Below are 24,129 nucleotides of genomic sequence, written 5' to 3'. Positions count from 1 at the left end.
CCATCGGGGGAGAAGCACGGCATTTAGGGTGCCTGAACTGGCAAGGAAAGAGGTATTGGGTAGTGAAAGTCAACAAAAATGTTGTGTCACTGCGTGGTAGCTGTGAAACAAGGTGAATTCTGTGACGCAGACATTGAAATAAAACTGCCAATATCATAATGCCATTATAAAAATCTATGATGCAATCACACCTGGAATGCTGTGTCTAGTTCTGGTTGTCTTGCCTGAAAAAGGGTTTAGAGCTGGAAAAGGTTCAAACAGGGGCAACCAAAATGATTGAGGGGCTGGAGCAACTCCCCCACAAGGAAAGATTGCAATTTGGGGGCCTTTTTAATTTAGAGAAAATGTAAAGCGGGACATGATGGTAAGGTAAAAGGTAAAGGACCTCTGGAAAGTTAAGTCCAGTCAAAGGCGACTATGAGAATGTGGTGCTCATCTCGCTTTCAGGCCGAGGGAGCCGGCGTTTGTCCACAGACAGCTTTACGGGTCATGCGGCCAGCATGACTAAACCACTTTTGGTGCAACGGGACACTCTGACAGAAGCCAGAGTGCACAGAAATGCCGTTTACCTTCCCACCGCAGTGGTACCTATTTATCTACTTGCACTGGGCTGCTTTTGAACTGCTAGGTTGGCAGGAGCAGGGACCAAGCAACGGGAGCTCACCCCGTTGCGGGGATTCGAACCGCCGACCATCTGATTGGCAAGCCCAAGATGCTCGGTGGTTTAGAGCACAGCGCCACCTGCGCATGGTTTGGGGAAAGTCGATAGAGAGAGGTTCTCTCTTTCTCATAACATCAGGACTTGGCCCCGTCCAATGAAGCTGGATGTTGGACAAAAGAAAATCCTTATTTACACAGTGCATAGTAAATTTGCTCCCACAAGATGCAATAATGGCTACCATCGTGGATGGCTTTAAAAGTTGTTGTTGTTTAGTCGTTTAGTCGTGTCCCACTCTTCGTGACCCCCTGGACCAGAGCACGCCAGGCCCTCCTGTCTTCCACTGCCTCCTGCAGTTTGGTCAGACTCATGTTTGTAGCTTCGAGAACACTGTCCAACCATCTCGTCCTCTGTCGTCCCCTTCTTCTTGTGCCCTCCATCTTTCCCAACATCAGGGTCTTTTCCAGGGAGTCTTCTCTTCTCATGAGGTGGCCAAAGTCTTGGAGCCTCAGCTTCAGGATCTGTCCTTCCAGTGAACACTCAGGGCTGTTTTCCTTCCGAATGGAGAGGTTTGATCTTCTTGCAGTCCATGGGACTCTCCAGAGTCTCCTCCAGCACCAGAATTCTTTAAAAGAGGAGTAGGCAATCCATGCAGGATAGAGCTATCCGTGGCTGCTAGGCATGATGACTATGTTCAGCTTCCAGTGTTGGAGCCAGTAGGCTCCTGAATATCATTTAAAGTGGGGATTCCCAGTCTTGCTTGTGAGCTTCCTGTCTCATCGAAGCATCTGATTGGCCCCCATGAGAACAGGATGTTGGACTAAATGTGCCTTTGGCCTGATCCAGTTGAGCTGTTCTTCTGCTTACAACTGCCCACATCCCTGGCCTTTGGCCATGTCAGATCTTGTTTCCAGATGCAGCATCTAGAGAGCAGCTTAACTCTCCGATTCAAACGTTATCCTATCAGTTTCCCTCAATGTTCTTGAGTTGCCCTGGAGTCACCCTTTGGCTCACATCTACATTCTGTTCTCCTGCACCCGATTTACAGAGCCATCAGTTCACAAACTACCAGTTTGTACCCACTGGCGGAGGAAGGGGTGGGTGGTGTGTGCGGCCCACCCTGGGTGTCATCCCTGACGGGGAGGTGACATCGCCGCCCCGCCCCCCAGGGACACTCGCTGCTGGCCGCAGGCAGCACTCCCCGCGAGTAGCTAACCCTGCCCCCCCCCCGAGTGCACAGCATGGGGGCCGGAGCAGCTAGCTCCGCCTCTGTTTGTACCCCCAGTTGAGCTTCAGGTTACAGACGCTTCAAGTTACAGACTCCGCTAACCCAGAAATAGTACCTCGGGTTAACAACTTTGCTTCAGGATGAGAACATTAGCTAAAGTGGTGCTTCAGGTTAAGAACAGTTTCAGGTTTTTAATGTAAGATGTTAATTAAAGACATGCCCATATTGTACTCCTACTGCCAGCGGACTACAGACTGCGTGTGATCGAGATCACAAGTCACTGTGTGCATTATCCCATAATCTTTGCTTTAACGTCTTTAGGGCACCTTCATAACCCAGGTAATACAGTTGGGGGGGGGGGTGACAGACCAATAGAGGTGGCTTTTTCTGCAGTGTTGGATGGCAGATTGAGAGGAGTTCCCTACCAGGACAGACTTTGCTCGTGTGCTCAAGACATCAATTCCATAAAACATATTTTGTTGCACTGTGCAAAATATGAGCAAGCCAGAGCTGAACTGATATTACCCTTGCTGGTACCTTTCCCAGGAAAATCAGAGGCTCACTATGTCAGGTTCCTATTGGAAGACCGGACAAACACTAGAACATTAGCAGTGGCAAAGTTTTTATCGGTGGTTGAAAGAACCAATGATCCCTATATTCTGAACAAAATGCTTGTTTAACATGGAGGTAAAAGCTAAAGGTAAAGGTACCCCTGCCCGTACGGGCCAGTTGTGTCCGACTCTAGGGTTGTGCGCTCATCTCACTTAAGAGGCCGGGGGCCAGCGTTGTACGGAGACACTTCCAGGTCATGTGGCCAGCGTGACGAAGCTGCTCTGGCGAGCCTGCACCAGCGCCGCACACGGAAACGCCGTTTACCTTCCTTCCAGAGCAGTACCTATTTATCTACTTGCACTTAGGGGTGCTTTCGAACTGCTAGGTGGGCAGGAGCTGGGACCGAACGATGGGAGCTCACCCCGCCGCGGGGATTCGAACCGCTGACCATGCGATCAGCAAGCCCTAGGCGCTGAGGTTTTACCCACAGCGCCACCTGACTGGAGGTAGGCTGTATGAATTGTGTATTGCTTTGTAATGATTTGTTGGGTCTCTGGACCGTAATAAAGATTGATTGAGTTTCAGGTTAAAAACGGACCTCGAGAACGAATTAAATTCTTAACCTGAGGTGCTACTGTAATTCCCTCCTACCATGTTTTGCAATAGAAGACTACCCAACAGCCCAACAGAGAGCAAATTCCATTCATTAGCTATAGATACCATTTCCAAGACGTTTAATGCACCTCACAGCAGAACCATATGTCAAGTGCTCAAGAATACAATCAGAAAGAGCCTGGTGCCACTGCAGGTCAACAATCTGTGGGAAGTGTTCCAACATCACACTTCAGTCTCATGCATGCACTTCCAAGTGCGCCATGCTGGTGCTGGTGCAATCCACGTGTCGACACACAAGTAATGAGCCCCATTATGATCAGCCGTGAGTGACCATCTGGTGACGTGCGGGTCTTTGAGAGTCCAAACTCTTTCTCTAGAGTTCTGGGGTCTGCGTAGGAGCCAGAGGGGCTCGTCTTTCTGCAGAGGCCTGGCGATTACTCCTCAGGAGGCTTCCAGAGGCTGCAGGACAAAAAGCATATTGTCATTCTCGTTAGAACTCTTTATCCACACTGTCATGCGTTTGTGGGGTCCAGAGTTTATGGGTGCAATACACCCATAATTTGTGGATCTAGTAAATGTTGGCGTTTAATCAGCGCTTGGAGTATTGAAAGGGGCTGCCGGATGCTGGCCTGAGCTAAAATACAGGTCAAACCTCTGCTCAGGAAATTGCCTGAGAGAACCATCAAGGAGATACAGTGGTACCTCGGTTTTCGAACGTCTCCGTTGACCAACATTTTGGTTTATGAACGCTGTAAACATGGAAGTAAATTCTTCGTTTTTTGAACAAGGCTCAGAAGTCAAACATGCCACGTGGCTTTCACTAAGTGCAAGATCCGGAGGCCTAGCTGTCAGCTGTTGAGTCTTCGGTTTTTGAACGTTTCAAAACTAGGACCCTTGTACCTACAAGACCGCCTCTCCTGGTATGCCCCACGGAGGACCTTAAGGTCCATAAATAACAACACTTTGTCAAGTCCTAATTTGCAACTTCTTGAAGTAGCTTTGAAAGCTTATGCTGAACCTACATATCTAGCAGGTACAGTGGTGCCCCGCAAGACGAATGCTTCGCAAGACGAAAAACCCGCTAGATGAAAGGGATTTCCGTTTTTCGATGCACTTCGCAAGACGAATTTCCCTATGGGCTTGCTTCGCAAGACAAAAACGTCTTGCAAGTCTTGCGATTTTTTCGCCCCCCCTTTTTCTAAGCCGCTAAGCCGCTAATAGCCTTTTAGCCGCTAAGCCGCTAAGCCTTTAATAGCCGCTAAGCCTTTAATAGCCGCTAATAGCGCTAATCCGCTAATAGGGTTGCTTCGCAAGACGAAAAAACCGCTAGATGAAGAGACTCACGGAACGGATTATTTTCGTCTTGCAAGGCACCACTGTATAACATCCAGGCAGGCCTGAGGCTCAAACCTCACATTTGAAGCTGCTTGGATCGGGGCCACTTGTCAGGGACTGTGCTGAGGAGGACTGCACTGAGAAGGAATGGTGGGAGCCTCCCCCTCCCCCTGCTCCTGAATCTTCCCAAGAGCAGGAGGACAGTATAGATTTGGAATAGTGGTTTGCAGAGGGCCATAGTTCAGAAGGCAGAAGCTGGGAAATACTGGATGGGGAACAGCTAGCAGAAGAAACATTAGAAGAGAGAGAGTTAACAGATTCACAGTCTCTGGACAGCATCCACCCCCCTTCTCCAAGGACATGGAGAGCTCAGAACGTGTTAGAACTGAAAACGCAGAAGTTACAAGCTCGGGTTACAAGACGTAGGAGTGGCATAGATTAATAGGGACAAAGGGGGAGGAGGGACCCTTAATTGGGAGCACCCCAATTTCTAGGAGACATGCTCTTTGTTCTCTCAGTGTGATCATTAAAGATTCTAACTGGTAAGACGCTCCTTTCGTTTGATCTTTTGTTACTGCCATGGGGCAGGAAGCCAGTTCCCCAAAGCCTGACACTACTTCATGCTGTAAGGAGGACTAGACTAGCCTTTTGGAGCAAATGAACTATGAGTCTAGATGTGCGTCCTTCCCATCCTGCAAGGAAAACCAGCACAATGGTGTGCACAGCATGCTGGACACATCAAACACCACCTCCCAGCACACACAGTTGTGATTCTTCCTAACGTCACAAAGAGTACTTACTTACACAGGGTGATGTGTGCCCATGTTAGAAGTGCCCTCACTTCATATATTCCCCTTCGCTCAAATAGTCCATAAAGGACCCTGTCAACTCAGCAAAATCTTCCAATACAAGACTGGTAGAATCCTCACCAGACAGGTCACTGTCAGGCCGAGGTCTCCTGAGATGGGCAGGAGGGGCAGGAGGAGACACAGTGCAAGGGGCCGCAGGAGCTGTCTGGACAAAGGTGGGCGACTGGCCCGAGGGCGCTGCTGGACCCTCGCTTTCCTCTGGTTCTTTCTCCAGCTCCGTGTCAGAAGAGGCAGGTCCCAGGACATGGTAGAGGCTGGGAAGGCGGATGTCAAACCGCAAGCCGAATTTAGCAAAAAGCTTCTCATTCAGGGCATACAGTTTCTCTGAGATGTCAAAGCCAAGGAGGACTGAGAAGAGGCGGGCGATATAGCGCTCTTTGGCCAGGAGCAAGTAGAGATCCTTCCTTTGCCAAGTGATGAAGCTACAGTCAGTCTCTGCTGTCAGCGTTACCTGCAGAGGGAAGGAGAGAGGAGAGGTGGCTACCTCAGACCTTTGTATCGAGTGTAAAAAAAAGTCAGTACACTGTCCAAACTTCTGCTGCAATACTGTCCCTGTTAAGTTGTGGGCGGACATATCAGACGACACAGCGATTCTTCAAACATCCCTTGTTTATTCACAGGCCAGAACAGAACTGAAGGGTTCAGCCAGCCTGCTTATATAGAGCTCCAGTACAACGTAACTGTAACAATTTTCTAAAACTATCCAATCACTGAACGTCACTTTTGATCCCTTATTTGCATAACTATCTACAGTACCCCCTGCTGGCCCAGGGTAAGAACTTCAGTACATAACTTTTGAATTCAAATGTTTTTGGAAAGGAGATTTTACAATAAATATGCCTGGAAAAGTTTGTACTGTGCTGTAGGAATGTTTTTTACTATAAAACGCCTTAGTACCTGAAATATAACCTCTTCTCAGATGTATCTACCTGTGCCCCATGATTATCAGCTGAGGCGCTCCTTCAAGTATCCTCACAATCAGATATATGGGAGATGTTGACACAGAAGACGACCTTTTTAAGAGTGACACACAAATGCACACTACTGTGGAATGTTCTTCTCGAAGAGGCTTACCTGTCATCAACCATAATGTATTTTTGGTGCCAGGTGAAGATCTTTTTATTTTCAGAGTCTTTAAAAATTACTTAAAATTATGAAATGGTGGACATTAACATTTTAATCTCTGAATCTCACCGTGATTTTAGGAGGTGTTTTGACACCACAAAGATGCTCTCTGCCGCTCTGCAAATAGCTACACAACAAATCCTAAAATCCATAACAAATTATGTTCTAGCAGAGTTCATACATACAAGTTTCAACCACGGCTTAATAATATGTGGCTGAACTGTATGTACGAACTCTGCTCGGACATAATTTATTACAGTTTTTAGGATTTTTGTTAGACATTTTCTTAGATTCGCAATTATAGGTTGTTTAATTTGTTTATTGCCAAGAGAAGTTGGTGATGAGGGGCTCCGATAAATGTAAAGAATAACATTTGCCTCCACTGTGTGCATTATGCTTGCACAGGTGTAAATAAAGCAAATATCGCAACCACCATATGGTGCCAATTCTCTCTGACACCCAACAACACCGTCCCTGTATTTTATCTGAAATCATTTAAATGAGAGCTGCTTCTTTTGTTTTTACGGGGGAAATGTAAAATTCTGGCAAGAGAGAAAAGATGTGTGTTTCCCCAGACTTTTGAAATGTACACAGGATTTCATTCACTGGAGTGGGTAAATGAGACGTTGGCATGTGCAGGGTGGCAAGAGCTCAGCCACATTCTCCTAGAGGGCTCCCTGGGTCCAGGAATCTCCTTGGCCAAGACCCAAGGAAGCAGAACATGGACAGGCGACACGCCATGTCCTTGAGTCTGATATTTAATGCTGCTGCCAAGCAAGCAGTTGCTCCGGCCTCCTCACCGAGGGGAGCCAGAATAGGATCGCTTTCCGAAGGGAGGTCCAGCCCATTAGAAAACTTGGTAAGCTTATTGTGAAGTCTTCTTTGGAGGTCTTTAAGCAGAGGCTTGACAACCATATGTCAGGAGTGCTCTGATGGTGTTTCCTGCTTGGCAGGGGGTTGGACTCGATGGCCCTTGTGGTCTCTTCCAACTCTAGGATTCTATGATTCTATTCTATGATTCTAAGTCGTATAATGTCATTCCAATGCACTAAAAATCAGTTTTCGCTGTTTTCTACAAGAAACACAGTCAAACCTAATGGGGGAAAAGGATTGGCTTCTACGGGAAGCAAGAGGAACGCTACTGTGCTTGTTTCCTTGATACAGCCTCAGGCTTTAAAAATAATCTGATGCTTCAAGGAAATTTCAGCCAGTTTACGAGCTTCAGGGCAAAATTAGAGATGTGGCATTTTTGGTTTAAAAAAGAAAAAGAAAATTGAGGAAATATAATGTATGTCACATTTTTAGTTTAGGCAGCAACAAAACAGTACAGAACGTACAAAAGAAGGACGGTATGATGTCTGCGATGTTGAGCCCATGAATTTGGAAAACGGCAAGCGTCAGAGAATATTGCAGCCTATGCATTCACAGACAGCTAAGACTTGAAGCATCCTGGAAAGGGCCCCAATTTGCCACCTCCTTTCTTCCTAAAACTGTGTCCCATATCTTATCTACATCCCCCCTTAATTTTGGTAGCACAGCCATTCCATGAAGACATTTGCCTCAGAGGCAGCTGCTGGGCACTCCATACAGGAATGGATATTTGAGATTTTTCCACAGCTTGTCACCGGGCGTTCTATTTTAAAGTTCCCTGCAGGCCATCACCGTCCCATTGAGTATAGTGAACAATCCATTTATCAGCCCAGACGACAAAACTCTTACCGTGTCACAGATCCTGACTCTGAATTCTTAAAAGGACCTCAGACACAGGGCGGCACCACTCATTCCAAACATTTATGCAGGAATTGTACTTGGGCGATTTGGGGAGGGCTTACTGAGTGTTTTAAAATAATTTTTTGATAGAGCACTCTTATGGCATGTGGAGTTGTGCAGCGTTAAAAATACTGTGACGTGGATGTCCCATAATAATGAAGACGTTAAGCCCAAAGTCCGCTTTCCTCTGGAATGTCATGGCCATTTCAAACGTATACAGCTGGTCTCAAGAGAATTTAAAGGCAAGCTGAACCCAGGAGACCTCAGCTTTGAATCCCAACCTTTGGGCTTTGGGAATCCAGTTGCTTTGGAGATCCAAACAGCTATTTTAAGCACCCCCAGTTTGGATTTCCATCTTTCTTTTGTTTAATGGCAGATCTCCATAGATCACCACAGACACTGCTTTTGAAAGTCTCCTCGCTTTCAAAGTACAGTTGTACCTCGGCTCCTGAACACATTGGGAGGCGAACGTTCCTGCTCCCGAAAGATCAAAAACCAGAAGTGAATATTCCGGTTTTCGAATGTTATTTTGGACGCCGAGCATCTGATGGGGCTTCCGATTGGCTGCAGGAGCTTCCTGCAGCTAATCAGAAGCCGCGCTTTGGTTTCCAAACATTTTGGAAGTTGAACGGATTTCCGGAACGGATTCTGTTCGACTTCCGAGGTATGATTTGTATGCAGCTTGCTATGTGGCATCAGTGGGGTAGAGGTAGGATTACTAAGAAACCTAAGCCCAAAGATTTTTTGAGTGCATGGAATGACTAGAGCAGTTCTTTGTATCCCAGCCTCTACTACCCCCTCCCATCAGATGTCAAGGAAATAAACAACTACAGTGGTACCTCTAGATGTGAACAGGATTCGTTCCGGAGCCCCGTTCGCATCTAGAAGCAAACGTAACCCGTGTCCACGCATCTGCGCGTGCGCGGGTCATGTTTTGGTGCTTCTGCACATGTGCGTGACGTCATTTTGAGCATCTGCGCATGCACAAGAGGCGAAACCCGGAGGTAACGCGCTCCGTTACTTCCGGGTTGCCGCAACTCGAACACACTCAACCCGAAGCACATTCAACCCGAGGTATGACTGTACAGTCAAACCTTGGCTCCTGAACGGCTCCGTTTTCGAACGATTCAGCTCCCAAATGCCAAAAACCCGGAAGTAAATGCTCCGGTTTTCAAACATTTCTTGGAAGCTGAACACCCAATGTGGCTTCTGCTGAGTGCAGGAAGATTTGCAACCAATCAAAAGCCGTAATTCAGTTGTCGGAATGTTTTGGAAGCCTGGAATGGGCTTTCAGGATGGATTACGTTTGACAACCGAGGTTTGACTGTATCTGACTTTTAGAAGACAGCTGAAGGCAGCCCGGTATAGGGAAGTTTTTAATGTTTGATGTCTCACTGTGTTGTAATTTGTTGGAAGTTGCCCAGAGTGGCTGGGGGAACCCAGCCAGATGGGTGGCATATAAATAAGTTGTTGTTCTTGTTGTGATATGATTCTGACCCAGAAAGTAAACAAACAGACAAAAACCACCACACACACCACACACAATCTCAAAAGCCCCCCAAGATGCAGTTGTGTTCTGTGAGGTTACCTGAAATGTTCCCTCTTCGGAAGGGGGCAGCGACTCCCACTCTGGGGAATCCAGGAATTGATATGGGAAGACGTAATGTAGAAATTGTCCGTCCTGGCTTACTCTAACCCTAATTGGGGCAGGGGGGAGGAAAAAGACATATTTTAAAGCAGATTCATTTTTTAAAAAATTCTTCCCAAAGTTTATACAGTGCATGATAATACCTGCCCCCACCCCAAGGTGGATCTCCACAGAAATTACCCTTACACCACTGGCCTTGCATCTGACGGTAGGGGCACGTGGAAAATGGTCTGGCAGGTATATGAGGGAGCAGGTAAGTGGTCCTCATGCAGTTGTGCAAACATTTTTTTAAAAATATGTATTATTCCATTCGCATCCCACCTTTGCATTAAGGCAGTCAAGGCAGTTTATAATACAAAATATTAACCCATCCTAACAAATGCACACCCTCCAACATTTCTCCGATGGAAATTTGGACATCCTGGTACAAAATATTATCAAGCCAACTTCAGGAGCTGATCGGCATTTGGTTCCAGGCCTGAGTTTCTCTTAGGCCTTCCCAGAGAGCATACAGGTCTTAAATAGCCCCAGAGTGGTTGGGTGGGGTGAGGGGCCCCCGACACGTCTCTCAGGGTTGCAAAAGCAGAAAGAGATGGGAAAGAGCTTCAAAAGAACCACTCCAAACGGAGCGCATGCTTTTCGACATGAGTTGCGCAGCAAAATATCACTTGATAAAGATAGGAATCGAAATTTCTGCATAAAACCCAAAAAGAAAAGGCCAAAACAGCCCCTAGAAGGCAGGACACATGCTTATTATAAGCAGCACATGTGTTCAGCACAGGATAGACAGCGATCCAGTTGTGGATAATTTGCATCAGCGAACAAGCAGAGTAGCTCAAGTTCCGCTTAGGCAGTTGCATCATCATCATCATCATTTAATACAGTATCATCTATGCATATGGCATTTTACAAGATTAAAGGCTGCATTGAGAATTGTATGATAATGGCAATTATTATTCTATATTACCATGGTCCCTCGGGTTAAGAACTTAATTCGTTCCGCAGGTCCGTTCTTAACCTGAAACTGTTCTTAACCTGAAGCACTACTTTAGCTAATGGGGCCTCCCACTGCCGCGCGATTTCTGTTCTCATCCTGAAGCAAAGTTCTTAACCTGAGGTACTATTCTGGGTTAGTGGTGTATTTCACCTGAAGTGTCTGTAACCCGAGGTGCCACTGTATTCAATATTTATACACCGCCTTTCCCCCCTGATGGGACAGTATGGTCTTTGGTGCAAAAACTGGTCACTGATTATCTGATTATCTAAGCAAGTTTCAGGCTCTATACCAGGAAACATGTCTCTGCTTCGTTTTTCTGTTGTTGGGGGCTTTTGAGGGAACACGCAAGCAGGAAGAGAAGGGAACTATAGCTCAGGGGCCAATACAGATTGCAAATCCCCTTCCCACCCCTTGCACAGCCATCTCCGTTCCCTTACCTTTTATGTGCCCCAACCCTAATTCCTCCAGGTTGTGACAACTGCAAAACAGTCTCCAAATTCTGCATCACAGCAGAAACTAAAAGAAGCCAACGAATCAAGCAAACTAGGTAAAACCTGGCCCACGGTAGAAATATTTTTCTTTTTTAATGTAAAATTCCAGATCCCTTGAGTGTGGAACACTTCAGACTTAACCAACATATGCCAGAAAAGAATGGAATAGATACAACCCAATTACGGTAACTGTTCCCCACCATACAAAAAAACCCTGAACCAACCTTCCGCTGCCACATTTAAAGCTTGTTTAAAGCACCATTGTTGTTTGCCAGCTGCTTTATCTGCCATGACCTTAATTTTACAGTACACCTCTCTCCCTAAATGCTGAGGGCCAGATGACATGACTGCAGGGCCATGCGCAACTTTAGCTCAACAGTCCTGCAAAGCATCCTCAGGAGGAGACCATTTGCCACAGAAAAGCCTTGTGGGTGGGGTCCTTAAGCCCTCACCCTCCTTCCCCTTTTCCCATGGATAGCCATGTTCAGAAGGTAAAAAAAAAAAGCCTAAATCTGTAAGAAGGTAAAGCTGGGCTGCACAACTTCAGCATACAAGCCGGGACTTCAGAACCTCCAAGTGTTCCTATTTTCCAGGGACAGTCCTGGATTTACAGAAGACATCCCGGTTTCTGATTTGATCCAGGAATGTCCCGGTTTTCCTTAGAACGTCCCTATTTCCATTGGAGAAATGTCGGAAAGTATAGAGTTATGCGACCCCCGAGCCAAGGTGATAAGTAACTATACAACCTGTAGAAGACATCTGAAGACAGGCCTGCATAGGGGAGTTTTTTATGTTTACTTTTTTATTATGTTTTTATATATGTTGGAAGCTGCCCAGAGTGGCTGGGGAAACCCAGTCAGATGGGCAGGGTATCAATAATGATATTATTATTATTTTGGAATAGGACGTCCTTATTTTCATTGGATAAATGTTGGAGGGTATGGGATGGAACGCTTCTTCATACATGCACACAAAAAGAGCCCTCCATTAAGAAAACTAGACGCCAGAGAGGAAGTTCTAACCTAGTCTTCTCAATGGCATACAAGGTCTTTTGGGGGGAAATGACAAGAAGGGGGTATTCCATCACATGAGTTGAGTCCTCAAATGCAAAGTAAAGTGATACAGCCAAGACACAGGTTTTACCACCTATGTGGGAACTCGGAGAATGCATGGGTTGGTTTGTTTTTCATGCCACTCCATCTATTTTTCCAAAGCACCAGTTGGGTCAGTTTTCTAATGCCAAGAAAAAATATTGTCAGGGGAAGGTGAGGCCTACCTGCCAGACAACAAGAATGACAGACGATCAATTGACGTCTTGCCCTCCACAGCATAGTTCTGGTCTTTGGCCAGGGGCAAAACCTGTTCCTCACAACACTTGACGATTTCTTTGTAGACCTGAGGTGGCACTTGCAGAGGCTGGCACAGTTGCTTGTAGAGCATGTCGAATTCTTCAGGGAAGGCGTGTTGACGGAGTTGGTAAACTAGGTGAGCCAACTGAAGCAGACAGATCAGAACTAAGAGCATGTTCCAGATGAAGATGTCCAGTCCACAAGCATCTAGCCAGCCCCAGAGCACAGCGCACAAGAAACCAGCGGTCAAGAAGCCAAAGATGAAGATGGAGCCAACCATTCCACTTCCTCCCATGAATCCCAGGAGGAGGAGGAAGCCAGCGAGGTGATAGATTGGTCCTTCCATATACTGCTTCCATCCCTCACATAAAATTGGGTAGAAAACAATCCGATCCAAGAGGGTGCTGTTTGTACTCATTTTCCTTGTCTCCTAAACTCTGCACCAATATGTCTTGAAAAATTATACTGGAGAACTTGTAAAACCAGTTCCTAGAACTGGAGCTGAACAGTAGCTATGTCTTAGAGCAGCCGTTCTCAGCCTGTGGGTCCCCAGAACATTTTCAAAATTATTAATGTGTTTGCACCAAAAAACCCCAGCACCCCCTTCCTCCAAAGTGGAAGACCAAATGTGGTTTGCAGGAGTCCAGTCTCATACCAATCAGCTGCACCAACTTGCAGAAGCACCAGAAATTCAATCTGGAAGGAAGCGACGCCTTTCAGTTTGAGAACTCCCTGGAAGAAGAGCTGGGAAGAGTTGCCTGCGGCTTGCTCCCTCGCGGGCCGTGTGAGAAAATGAAAATAGACTCGGTGAAAGAGCAGCAGCCAGGGCAGAAGGGGCGGGGAAGGGAGCAGCGGAGGGTACTTGTGTTTAATTTGGAATGTATAGCACCCGGCCGTGGAAAGAAGAGCGACCCCAAATAGATAACCATGTTTGGAATTGAAATCCAAGAAGCAGAGGCTGAGAGGCGAAGAGGCCAGCCGAGCGATGGCCACTTAACATAACCAGAGAACGAGATTACACATAGTATTGTCTGCGTAGATGCTTTCCGCCTGTTCCCAGGGCTTGCTTGGCAGAACAAATCCCCTCTCATATCACAAGGCGGGGGGAGGAATTTCCTCTATCATGAACTGCAAGCCGCAGAAAACAAGATAAGGTAGGATTTTAGGAAGGGGGGGGGTGTTGGCTGTAGACCACAGTATCCATAGGAAGTGGCGACAGCTGGGATTTTAAAAATTAGACAGAAGCTCTGGATCAGAGTCTGGTCAAACAAGCTGCAATATTTTGAGGCTGCAAATTTTATAAATGATTCAGACAGAAGACTGGAGTGGTCAACGAAGGAAGGTTGCTTGACCTTTAACAGTGATATGTCAAAAGAACAGCTCCTTTGCGGTCCCATTTCTTGCTTGGTGTTCCCCAGAACTGCTTCCTTCCAGTGCTAGAACGCTTTGATTCCTATTTTTCAGCCACTAGAAGGACACAACAGACGCGGTGGAGTGGACTTTCCACTTTTAAAATTATGCTACCGATCTTAAAGCCACCGCTGTGCTGGGTCTGACTGCAGAGAGCACAGCAGAGCTTTCCAAATTTGTGTCATGACATTTTAATGTGTCGGCTTTAGTGTGTAGCTGTGTCACGTAAATGCTCCTGGCGCTCGTCCCGGGGCTGGAAATGGGTTATTTTAACCTCCCTTTTGCTAGGAAAACTGAATTACTGTGTCACGAACTGAAGCACGTCTAAAAAGTGTATCAGCGACGTGAAAAGTTTCGAAAGCTCTGGAGTACCGGGGGTCTGAGGGGGGCAAGTATCCCTGTCTTTCTCAGTGAGATAGGAAGACAGCTGAGCTGCTGTCACAAAGCAATGTCAGACAAGCCTTACCTTACATTATCAATATACTGGTAGTTTTTCTGAGCAGGAATGTGAGCAGGTTTATGTGTAAATAGTGCATTGAGTAGGGCGGGGGGAAACGGAAAGAGATGAAAATTATTCCATTAAAAATGGATTAAAATATAGTCTTTTCCCTTTCTTTCAAAACAGAGTGATCCCCAAGAAAACAGAAGCTGGCCGTCCTACAATAAGGCATTTTCATTCATGATTTTATGTGAAGTGGAAAGAACTATCAGGCAACAAGGAACCCAGCATTAAGATGGTATTCAGACTTCAAATCACCCTGTAAAACCCGCAGAGTTAAACTGATCTCACACTTCTGAGCAGACAACAGTGTGGTATACTTCACATTTTTCTTGGCTTCCTTGAAAACAAGTGGCAGTATGCAAGGATTGGAGTTTTAAGAGTTTGAAATGCAAAACAATGTCCTAAAGAAATTATGGTTGGTGCACACCTTAAAGATAATTGTTTTGTGTCACTGAATACAAAATATTAGGTTGACCCTTTCATCAAGAGGGACAAAAGACACCTCACACACTGCAAGATAACATGTCCTTGCAGATTTAAGTTATCCAAAGTAAGTTTCGGGTGCAAAGATCTCAGTATTCTCAGAACATCTGAAGTGTCTTTAATCTTGCCTGGCCTCTTTGGGAACAGGTACGCAGGGCCCAATGCAAAGTGCTGGTGCTGACCATTGAAGCCTTCCATGACTCAAGACCTGAAGGACAAACCTCTTCCCACATGAACCGACCCAGACCCTGCACCTGTCACCCGAGTCCCTTCTCTGTGTCCCCCTCCCTGAGAGATTTGGAGGGTGACAGGAGAACAGGCTTTTTCTATGGTGGCTCTCTCAAGGCTCGCCTGGCGCCATCATTAAATGTCTTTAGGCTCCAGGCAAACATTTGTCCTTATCCAAGTCTTCAGCCATTAAATATTCTTGTTTAGTCATTTAGTCATGGCTGCCTCTTTGTGACCCCCTGGACCAGAGCACGCCAGGCCCTCCTGTCTTCCACTGCCTCCCGCAGTTTGGTCAAACTCATGCTGGTAGCTTTGAGAACTGTATCCAACCATCTCGTCCTCTGTCTTCCCCTTCTCCTTGTGCCCTCCATCTTTCCCAACATCAGGGTCTTTTCCAGGGAGTCTTCTCTTCTCATGAGGTGGCCAAAGGACTGGAGCCTCAGCTTCAGGATGTGTCCTTCCAGTGAGCACTCAGGGCTGATTTCCTTCAGAATGGAGAGGTGTGATCTTCTTGCAGTCTATAGGACTCTCAAGAGTCTCCTCCAGCACCAAAATAAATATAAGATTGTCCTAATAATTTATTCTAATTTCAGAATTTAGGATTTCCATACATAAGGCCTTTGTGTGAGAGTTAGAAATTCTAATCTATTATCAGACTTCAAGGAAAAATACTAGTGGAAAATACAGAAAATCTATCAGAATGCAGAAGGCTACTGTTGCATCCAGTGCTTTTTTTCTGGGGGGACACAGGGGTATGAATACCCCTAAACATTTTGTGAATCTTTATACTTTTGTCCATTTACTGTATTTATTGTTCCCAATCTGAACTATAAAATGATGATTTTCTTGAGTGAAAATGAGAGTACCCCATAACATTTTTAGTAAAAAAACAACACTGGTTGTATCCATGGTGGCTTTGTCTGAGCAAAAATTAAGTTTTCCTCTTGCAAGTTGGGTACCAGATTTTTAGTGAACCCCCCACTGATTTTTAACGCCCAGGCACCACCCCAAAAGCTGTTCCTGAGGGACCCTCTAGATATAATAGGACATGACAAGGACACTGCAAAGGGGAGGGGAGGGGGGAGAGACCAATAAAAATCTGGCGCATCAACTTGTAGGAGCACATTTTGCTCAAGCAACACTGCCAGTGGATGCGATTCCACAGAAAACTGAACTCCATCAGGCAGCTGCTCTCAGGTAAGGAGAAAAACAAGGGTTACATTGAGCTAATTCTGACTCCGTAATATTGAGTAGACTAGTATTCCCTGAAATTTACAAGAACTGGAATGTCTTCAAGTGTCTTTTTTCTGTTTTACATGCATCAGAGTCTGAAGGTGTCAGAGGCAGCTTTCATTTTATTTATTTATTAACAAAATAATTCCATCCACAAACTTGACACAGGCCAGGACCTGCCCTGCACTTCAATATAAGGTCACTTGGAAAGCTTTGCATCTTACCCTGAAAGCCCTGACAGAAAGATTAAATACAAATCTAACAAATAAAAGAAAACAAGCCAACCAGCCCAGCTTCACCACCCAACTACGCAGTTGACATTTGTGCAGCTTCGCTATGGATTTACTACAGCAGCCCCTTCTCAAGAGAGGTAAGTTACACAATGCTGAAACCCATGAATTATATTTTTCACACACAAAGTATTATTATGTCTGTCAGGGCTGCCGCCCAGTCCCAGCTCACATAGGACCAAGTCAGCCAGCGTTCAGTTTCAAAGAGTCTTTATTGGATTACAGGTTCCATTTCCAAACTGCAACGTGCAGCCCTACTTCTTCTAGGTCAGAACGACGAAGACCCGTCTGAGTCTCCGCCTCTAGCGCACCAGCTTAATACCCTAGCCTTGCTCCACCTCCTGCGCCTTTCCTTCCGTCTCTGGGTCCTCCTGCCCCCCTGGGTCTCTCCCTTTCTACTCTCTTCTGACGCGGACCCCCCTGACCCTTCCGCCTCCTTGCGGCGGGCTTTGGGACCCGGCTCACTCTCTGGGCTGCTGACTGCGCCAGCTTCCGCTACATTTGAACTTGGCGCGCGCGCCCAACTCTCCACTTTCCTCTTGATCGTTTCCTCGCTCCCCGAGGTGGGCGTGACTACTCCTGACTCATGCCCTCCCTCCTTCTGAAAGTCTCCGGAGCCCGATATCTGGTCCCCTTTCTCCCCGCTGCTCCCGGCTGGGCACGTGGGTCCCGATCTCCAACTGCTGCTTTCTGATCCCTCTCTGGACCCTTCTTCCTGGGGTGTCCCCCTGCTCTGCCCCCTTGCTCTGGCTGCTGGCGCTCCCTTCTGGGAATCCTCGGACTCGCTAGACAGGCTCGGTGATCTCGGGTCGTCATCCCCACTCATCCTTCCTTCGTATTCCTCCCCCTCGCTCTCTGTCTCCTCCCTTCTCTGCGTCTCTGCTCCTGAACCCCTGACAATGTCCATCTACCCAGCTGGGTAGCCATGCAGCCTACACACAGCAAATCTACAAATTGATTTTGACCTCTGCTGAAAAAGGAGCTTGGCAGATTGCAATGGAACACATACTTGCCCAATCCAACAGCATCTCTGAATTCAGCCAACTTTGTTTTTATTGATTGAGCATATTTAATTCCAGTGAATACATGGGAGGGTGGTGACAGAGTTTCCCAGATACAACTGCATCATACAGGAGCCAGTTTTGTTGTGTTCAAACGTTTATTCAGGAGAATCTCTCATATTATCACTTAGGCAGGATCCAGCCATGGAAGAAGACTGTAACTCAACACACTCCTCTGATTTTAGAATCCATCGTATTTTTCCCCAATAAATTCATCTTCTGATAAATAAACACCCATGTTCAAGCAGCCATGAAGAGTAAAGTCCCCAAACTAATATTTCAACAGCAAATCACCTAGAGGGAAAAGGGAGAAAAGGTCCAATAAGAAGCAGCTTTAGCTATATATCTCATCTATTAGCAATGATGTTCCTCTAAAACTTATGTTGGAAAGTTAATGAAAGCAATGCCTGCAAGTAAAACATACCAAGAATTAATTGATGCCTTATTTGTAGTTATTTTACGTCTACCATCATCACCACTATCTGCCACCACAGAACTGGCGGTTTTACTTAACCACAGTGACTTTGAAGACTTACTGGACTTGGAAGGTTAACACAATGGACCATATACTTCAAACTTTCGACGGAATGTTTGTACCCAAAGCATACCTAGCAGAAGCCTATCCAAGGAAGGAGAGTCTGCAACTTGTTCCAGTGCTAAATTTCCCTTACATTTAACAAAATCTACCTCCTGGCATGTTACAAATCTAAAAGCATCAGTCATCCAATGTTTGCTTTTGTCAGGCATACAAAGTAGACAAATTGACATTTTTGCCCAACAATTTTAAGGTGTTTGGTAAAGTATATTCACAGTACTTATAAAAGGAAGTTTATTTACTCCAAACTTCCTGTTTTAAATTCTTTACAAGCCTAAATCTGCAAGGGCAAGTTTACTATGTTAAAAGGTATTATCATGGTAATGACCCCTCGTTTGTTTTATTATTACATTCATATACCACATTCAAGTGGGACGCGGGTGGCACTGTGGGTTAAAATACAGAGCCTAGGGCTTGCCGATCAGAAGGTTGTTGGTTCGAATCGCCGCGATGGGGTGAGCTCCCCTTGCTCGGTCCCTGCTCCTGCCAACCTAGCAGTTCGAAAGCAAGTCAAAGTGCAAGTAGATAAATAGGTACCACTCCAGCGGGAAGGTAAACAGCATTTCCGTGCGCTGCTCTGGTTCGCCAGAAGCGGCTTAGTCCTGCTGGCCACATGACCTGGAAGCTGTACGCCGGCTCCCTCAGCCAGTAAAGCGAGATGAGCGCCGCAACCCCAGAGTCGGTCACGACTGGACCGAATGGTCAGGGGTCCCTTTACCGTTACCTTACCACATTCAAAGAGCTCAAAAGTGGCACAGACACTTCTCCCCCTCTCCATTTTATCCTCAAAACAGCCTTGTGAGGCAGGCTGGGCTGAGAAAAAGAGACTGGCCCAAAGTCACCCAGCGAGCTTCATATGGTTGAGCACGGATTTGAACCCTCGTCCTCTAGGTCCAACACCCAGCCACAACTCCACCCTGGCTTCGCATCATTATGATCGTTCTCCGGAGAAACCTCACGGTTTCAGTGTAGTGTTGAAACACTGCATTTAGTTTAATGCTGCAGTGGTAGAACAAAGTTCTGAGACTCTATAAAAACTTTTTTTAAAAAGCAGTGCCACAGCATATTACAAAATTTAAAGGGGGAGTAGACCTACAGAAGTGTTGTAGATATCACAAGCTCTAACCTGCTGATGTCCTTGACATCACACAACAATCTCCATCTTCCACACAACAGTCAGTCACAAATGCAGTGGTAAAGAACTGCAAATCCACACGCCATGGTTGAATTAAGTAGGTCGGGTCCTGAAGAGTCGCAATTCCCCCCACAGGGGTTAAACTGCTGTAGCAGCGTTACCTTGACAGCTACCAGCCTGCACTTCCCCTGAAAAATGGCACCGCTGCAAGAGGACTCCCATTTACCTTCCAAACATTCAGGTGTGTGCTTCATCTTGCTCATATCTTGAAACCCAGGGCTCTCATGCACTCCTTGTGGGCCTCAATAAGGGCACCACAGTGTTCTTCTCCTTTTTCGATGATGCTGCAAGACAAAATTCCCCAATTAAGTAATTTCACAAATTAGGTAGCTGACTTGATCAGCGCTGAGGAAGACTAGCCTGGAATTGACGGCACTCTTTGGTACAAATGTCTTAACCTGAAACTGTTCTTTCACAGAAACTGTTCACAGAGCCAGTGTGGTGTAGTGGTTAAGAGCGGTAGTCTCATAATCTGGAGAACCGGGTTCGAGTCTCCGCTCCTCCACCTGCAGCTGCTGGGTGACCTTGGGCCAGTCACACTTCTCTGAAGTCTCTCAGCCCCACTCACCCCACAGGGAAAGGAGAATGTTAGCCGCTTTGAGGCTCCTTTGGGTAGTGATAAAGCGGGATATCAAATCCAAACTCTTCTTCTTCTTCTTACCCTGAAGCACCACTTTAGCTAATGGGGCCCCCTGCTGCTGCCGTGCGATTTCTGTTCTCATCCTGAAGCAAAGTTCTTAACCCAAGGTACTATTTCTGGGTTAGTGGAGTCTGTAAGCTGAAGCGTCTATAATCTGAAGCATATGTAACCCGACGTAATACTGTATAAAAGTAGGGCCAGAAGGAGCCCGGGTTTCACTTTCTCTATCTGTTTTCCTTCTGGTGTGGTGTTCCGTACATAGTATGCTTAGTGTTAAGGTTTAGACTCGTTACAAGTTATTTGTAAGTTTAAGTGACGTCTGCTGCAACTGGATCTCTTATGAACAGTGCCAATCCTGAATGTATTGGATTTGTGGCCATTATGCTAATTTGCCTTCAGGAGCAGTAAAGATCTCCTGGATGAAATATTAATTGCCTCTGGTCTATTTTGGGGAAATCCTCCAATGTGTTTAAGTTTTTACTCTGCTAACTATACATTGGAATCTGCTCTGGATCGCTATTGAGTAGAATTTCAATGACAAGTTTGACCTCAGTTTGCTAGTAAAACCGAATTACTGTGTTGTGAAAAGATGCATGTCTAGAAAAGTGTCTTGCTGACATGAAAAGTTTGGAAAGCTCTGTACCCTCTGGGTCCCTTAAAGGTCAAGGTCAAGGGACCCCTGACCATTAGGCCCAGTCATGGCCGACTCTGGGGGTGCAGCGCTCATCTCGCTTTACTGGCCGAGGAAGCTGGTGTACAGCTTCCGGGTCATGTGGCCAGCATGACTAAGACACTTCTGGTGAGCCAGAGCAGCGCACAGAAACGCCGTTTACCTTCTCGCCGGAGTGGTACCTATTTATCTACTTGCACTTTGAGGTGCTTTCAAACTGCTAGGTTGGCAGGAGCAGGGACCGAGCAACAGGAGGGGATTCGAACCACCAACCTTCTGATCGGCAAGTCCTAGGCTCTGTGGTTTAACCCACAGTGCCACCCGCCTCCTGGGTCCCTTCCAACTCTGCAATTCTACAATTCTCGCACCAAGGCAATAGTGCACATGGCAAGTCCACCCAAGAGAAAAGGAGGAAGTGGATGGGAGGCGGCCATTTCCAGCAGTGGCTCAGCTTCCTTCTGCTCACTTCGCACGTGCCTAATTATGTAATTATCCAGAAGGCCAGGCGCCTTTGGGGAGGAGGAGGAGGAGGAGGAGGAGGAGGAGGAGGAGGAGGAGGAGGAGAGCTACAGCTCTCCTCTGCTGTACTGTTTTTAACACTTGATTGGGAGCCTCCCAGAGTGGCTGGGGAAACTCAGCCAGGTGGGCAGCATATAAATACAGTGGTACCTCGGGTTACAGACGCTTCAGGTTCCAGACTCCGCTAACCCAGAAATCGTGCTTCAGGTTCAGAGCTTTGCTTCAGGATGAGAACAGAAATCGTGCAGCGGCAGCAGGAGGCCCCATTAGCTAAAGTGGTGCTTCAGGTTATGAACAGTTCCAGGTTCAGAACGGACCTCCGGAGCGAATTAAGTTCTTAACCCGAGGTGCCACTGTAATAATAATAATAAATAATAATAATAATAATAATAAATATATTTTATATCTGTGGTCCCCCGTCCCCCCCCAGGCAGGCGGGCGCGGATGCTCCAGGCCCCCGGCCTGAGTCTTCCAAGGGCCACATTGAGGCCCCCCCGCCCCCGTTCCGGCCCCCGCTACCCACCAGGCGTCGCGCGCCCGCTTGGTCTCCGGGCAGGCGCAGCAGGGCTTGAGGGAGGCCGGAGGCTTCTGCTCGGCCGCCGCGGGGGCCGGGAGTCCCGGGGAGTCGCGGGGGGCCACGGTCGACATGGCTGCCGGTCGCGCAGGCGCAGAAAGACGCTCGCCCGCCCGCCCCGGCGCCGGATGTCCGTCTCTCCACTCACTTCCGCCGTCTCTTCCGCCACACTCGGCTCGCCATTGGACGCCGGGCGAGGGGGAGGATGTCGGTGGGAGTGCGCCTGCGCGCGCCCCAGAGCGGACAAAGAGTCCCGAAATGGTAGAGGGGGGAGGACGCGGCTTCCAGAGCTGCGCGAGGGTTTATTGCAGCAAAAGAAAAGAAAAGAAAAAGACACGACGGCACAGTCGCCTTGCTTTGCGGTTTGGCCAGAGGGGGATGGAGAGGAGACAGAACTAGGCGGAGTCAGCCAGCAGCCTCCAACCTTGACAGGATCAGACCCCGTATTTCATCTTGCAGCTGCAAGAAGGGTTTTGGTTTTTTATCCACCCCCCCCCCCGTTTATGTCCACTTTTCTTTTCTAAAAAGAGTGGCCATGTCACGCAGGAATGGAAAGGATGAAAGAAGGCAGACGAAGGGGCAACAACTTCAGCGAGAAGCGGAGTTGGTTTGTTGGTTTGTTTTCAATGGAATAATAAAGCACAATATTTAGCAAACCCCAAAAAAGAAAAGTATTACGCTCCAAAATGCCTTCTGACACTGTTACTGTATTTGGGACTGCAAGCTCTTCAGAACAAGCGGCCTGCCCTCTTGTCCTCATAGATTCCTAGAGTTGTGGAGGGGAAGGGATGACGAGGGTCATCTAGTCCAACCCCCTGCAAGGCAGGATTCTTCTGGGAAGTCCTATGCGTGCTGACGATGCTATGCAAACAAATGCAAACTTAAAAGCTAAGGGAATTCTGGACTCCTTTCCCTCCCTCTCCTCTCCTAAAAGAAAAAGAAAAAACCCAAAGAGAAATTAGCAGCGGTGTCTCTGATATGATCAAGAGCTGACCCACTACTGGAAGACAAATGTACAGTGGTACCCCGCAAGACGAACGCCTCGCAAGACGGAAAACCCGCTAGACGAAAGGGTTTTCCGTTTTGGAGGCGCTTCGCAAAACGAATTTCCCTATGGGCTTGCTTCGCAAGACGAAAGCCCATAGGGAAATCAACGGGGACCTCTTTTAAATGCTAGCGGTGGGGAGCAAAGCCTTTCCCCCCCGCCGCCTTCAGAAGAGGTCCAGGAAGGCTGGCGGGGCCGAAAGGCTTTGCTCCCCAGCGCCAGCATTTTAAAAGCAGTCCGGGATAGCAGGGAAGCGCTTCCCGCTATCCCGGATGGCTTTTGAAGGCAGGAGAGGCATGCCGGCAAGTCTCCGCCAGCAGCGGCAGCGCTGCCGCTGCTGGCGGAGCGCTCCGCGAAGCCTGGGCGCGCTAATGTTAGCGCGCGCAGGCTTCGGCAGGCGGACAAGTCTCGGCCAGCAGCGGCAGCGTTGCCGCTGCTGGCGGAGCGCTCCGCGAAGCCTGGGCGCGCTAATGTTAGCGCGCGCAGGCTTCGGCAGGCGGACAAGTCTCGGCCAGCAGCGGCAGCGTTGCCGCTGCTGGCGGAGCGCTCCGCGAAGCCTGGGCGCGCTAATGTTAGCGCGCGCAGGCTTCGGCAGGCGGACAAGTCTCGGCCAGCAGCGGCAGCGTTGCCGCTGCTGGCGGAGCGCTCCGCGAAGCCTGGGCGCGCTAATGTTAGCGCGCGCAGGCTTCGGCAGGCGGACAAGTCTCGGCCAGCAGCGGCAGCGTTGCCGCTGCTGGCGGAGCGCTCCGCGAAGCCTGGGCGCGCTAATGTTAGCGCGCGCAGGCTTCGGCAGGCGGACAAGTCTCGGCCAGCAGCGGCAGCGTTGCCGCTGCTGGCGGAGCGCTCCGCGAAGCCTGGGCGCGCTAATGTTAGCGCGCGCAGGCTTCGGCAGGCGGACAAGTCTCGGCCAGCAGCGGCAGCGTTGCCGCTGCTGGCGGAGCGCTCCGCGAAGCCTGGGCGCGCTAATGTCAGCGCGCGCAGGCTTCGGCAGGCGGGCAGAGGTCCGCGAAGCCTTGGCCGGACAGCTTTTGAAGGCAGGCGGGGGGA

General features: G+C 47.9%; 2 protein-coding genes across 4 annotated transcripts; both read right to left on the bottom strand.

Moving 5' to 3' along the window:
* Nucleotides 1-3,155: 3,155 nt before the first annotated feature.
* On the bottom strand, nucleotides 3,156-13,507 carry POPDC2 (popeye domain cAMP effector 2). Of its 3 annotated transcripts, none has more exons than XM_083481925.1 (4): nucleotides 12,565-13,507; nucleotides 9,741-9,849; nucleotides 5,189-5,708; nucleotides 3,156-3,512 (listed from the first exon to the last, which is right to left on the bottom strand). In XM_083481925.1, the coding sequence occupies exons 1-3, from the start codon at nucleotides 13,053-13,055 to the stop codon at nucleotides 5,226-5,228; spliced, it is 1,083 nt and encodes a 360-aa protein (XP_083338051.1). In that variant the 5' UTR covers nucleotides 13,056-13,507; the 3' UTR covers nucleotides 3,156-3,512; nucleotides 5,189-5,225. The 3 variants fall into 3 exon arrangements, with proteins under 3 accessions (XP_083338051.1, XP_083338052.1, XP_083338050.1); XM_083481926.1 differs by having other exon boundaries at nucleotides 5,318-5,708; nucleotides 12,565-13,436; XM_083481924.1 differs by having other exon boundaries at nucleotides 5,193-5,708; nucleotides 12,565-13,406.
* Nucleotides 13,508-17,814: 4,307 nt separating this feature from the next.
* On the bottom strand, nucleotides 17,815-22,144 carry COX17 (cytochrome c oxidase copper chaperone COX17). The gene is made up of 3 exons (XM_083482072.1): nucleotides 21,987-22,144; nucleotides 19,801-19,918; nucleotides 17,815-18,138 (listed from the first exon to the last, which is right to left on the bottom strand). Exons 1-2 carry the CDS (start codon nucleotides 22,109-22,111, stop codon nucleotides 19,834-19,836), a joined length of 210 nt encoding a protein of 69 aa, XP_083338198.1. The 5' UTR covers nucleotides 22,112-22,144; the 3' UTR covers nucleotides 17,815-18,138; nucleotides 19,801-19,833.
* Between the last annotated feature and the right edge of the window lie 1,985 nt (nucleotides 22,145-24,129).

Source organism: Podarcis liolepis, assembly GCF_965112155.1.
Source record: "Podarcis liolepis genome assembly, chromosome: 17".
In the NCBI taxonomy this organism is placed as follows: Eukaryota; Metazoa; Chordata; class Lepidosauria; order Squamata; family Lacertidae; genus Podarcis; species Podarcis liolepis.
This window is presented reverse-complemented; position numbering and strand designations above follow the sequence as displayed.

Excerpts from the sequence above, each read along its gene's own strand:
- POPDC2 (XM_083481925.1), bottom strand. The coding sequence starts at position 13,055 with ATGAGTACAAACAGCACCCTCTTGGATCGGATTGTTTTCTACCCAATT. Across the intron at positions 9,850-12,564 it reads TCATTCTTGTTGTCTGGCAG|GGTTAGAGTAAGCCAGGACG; the intron begins GTAGGCCTCACC and ends TGCCCCAATTAG. Across the intron at positions 5,709-9,740 it reads CCGAAGAGGGAACATTTCAG|GTAACGCTGACAGCAGAGAC; the intron begins GTAACCTCACAG and ends TTCCCTCTGCAG.
- COX17 (XM_083482072.1), bottom strand. The coding sequence starts at position 22,111 with ATGTCGACCGTGGCCCCCCGCGACTCCCCGGGACTCCCGGCCCCCGCG. Across the intron at positions 19,919-21,986 it reads AAGCGGGCGCGCGACGCCTG|CATCATCGAAAAAGGAGAAG; the intron begins GTGGGTAGCGGG and ends TTTGTCTTGCAG.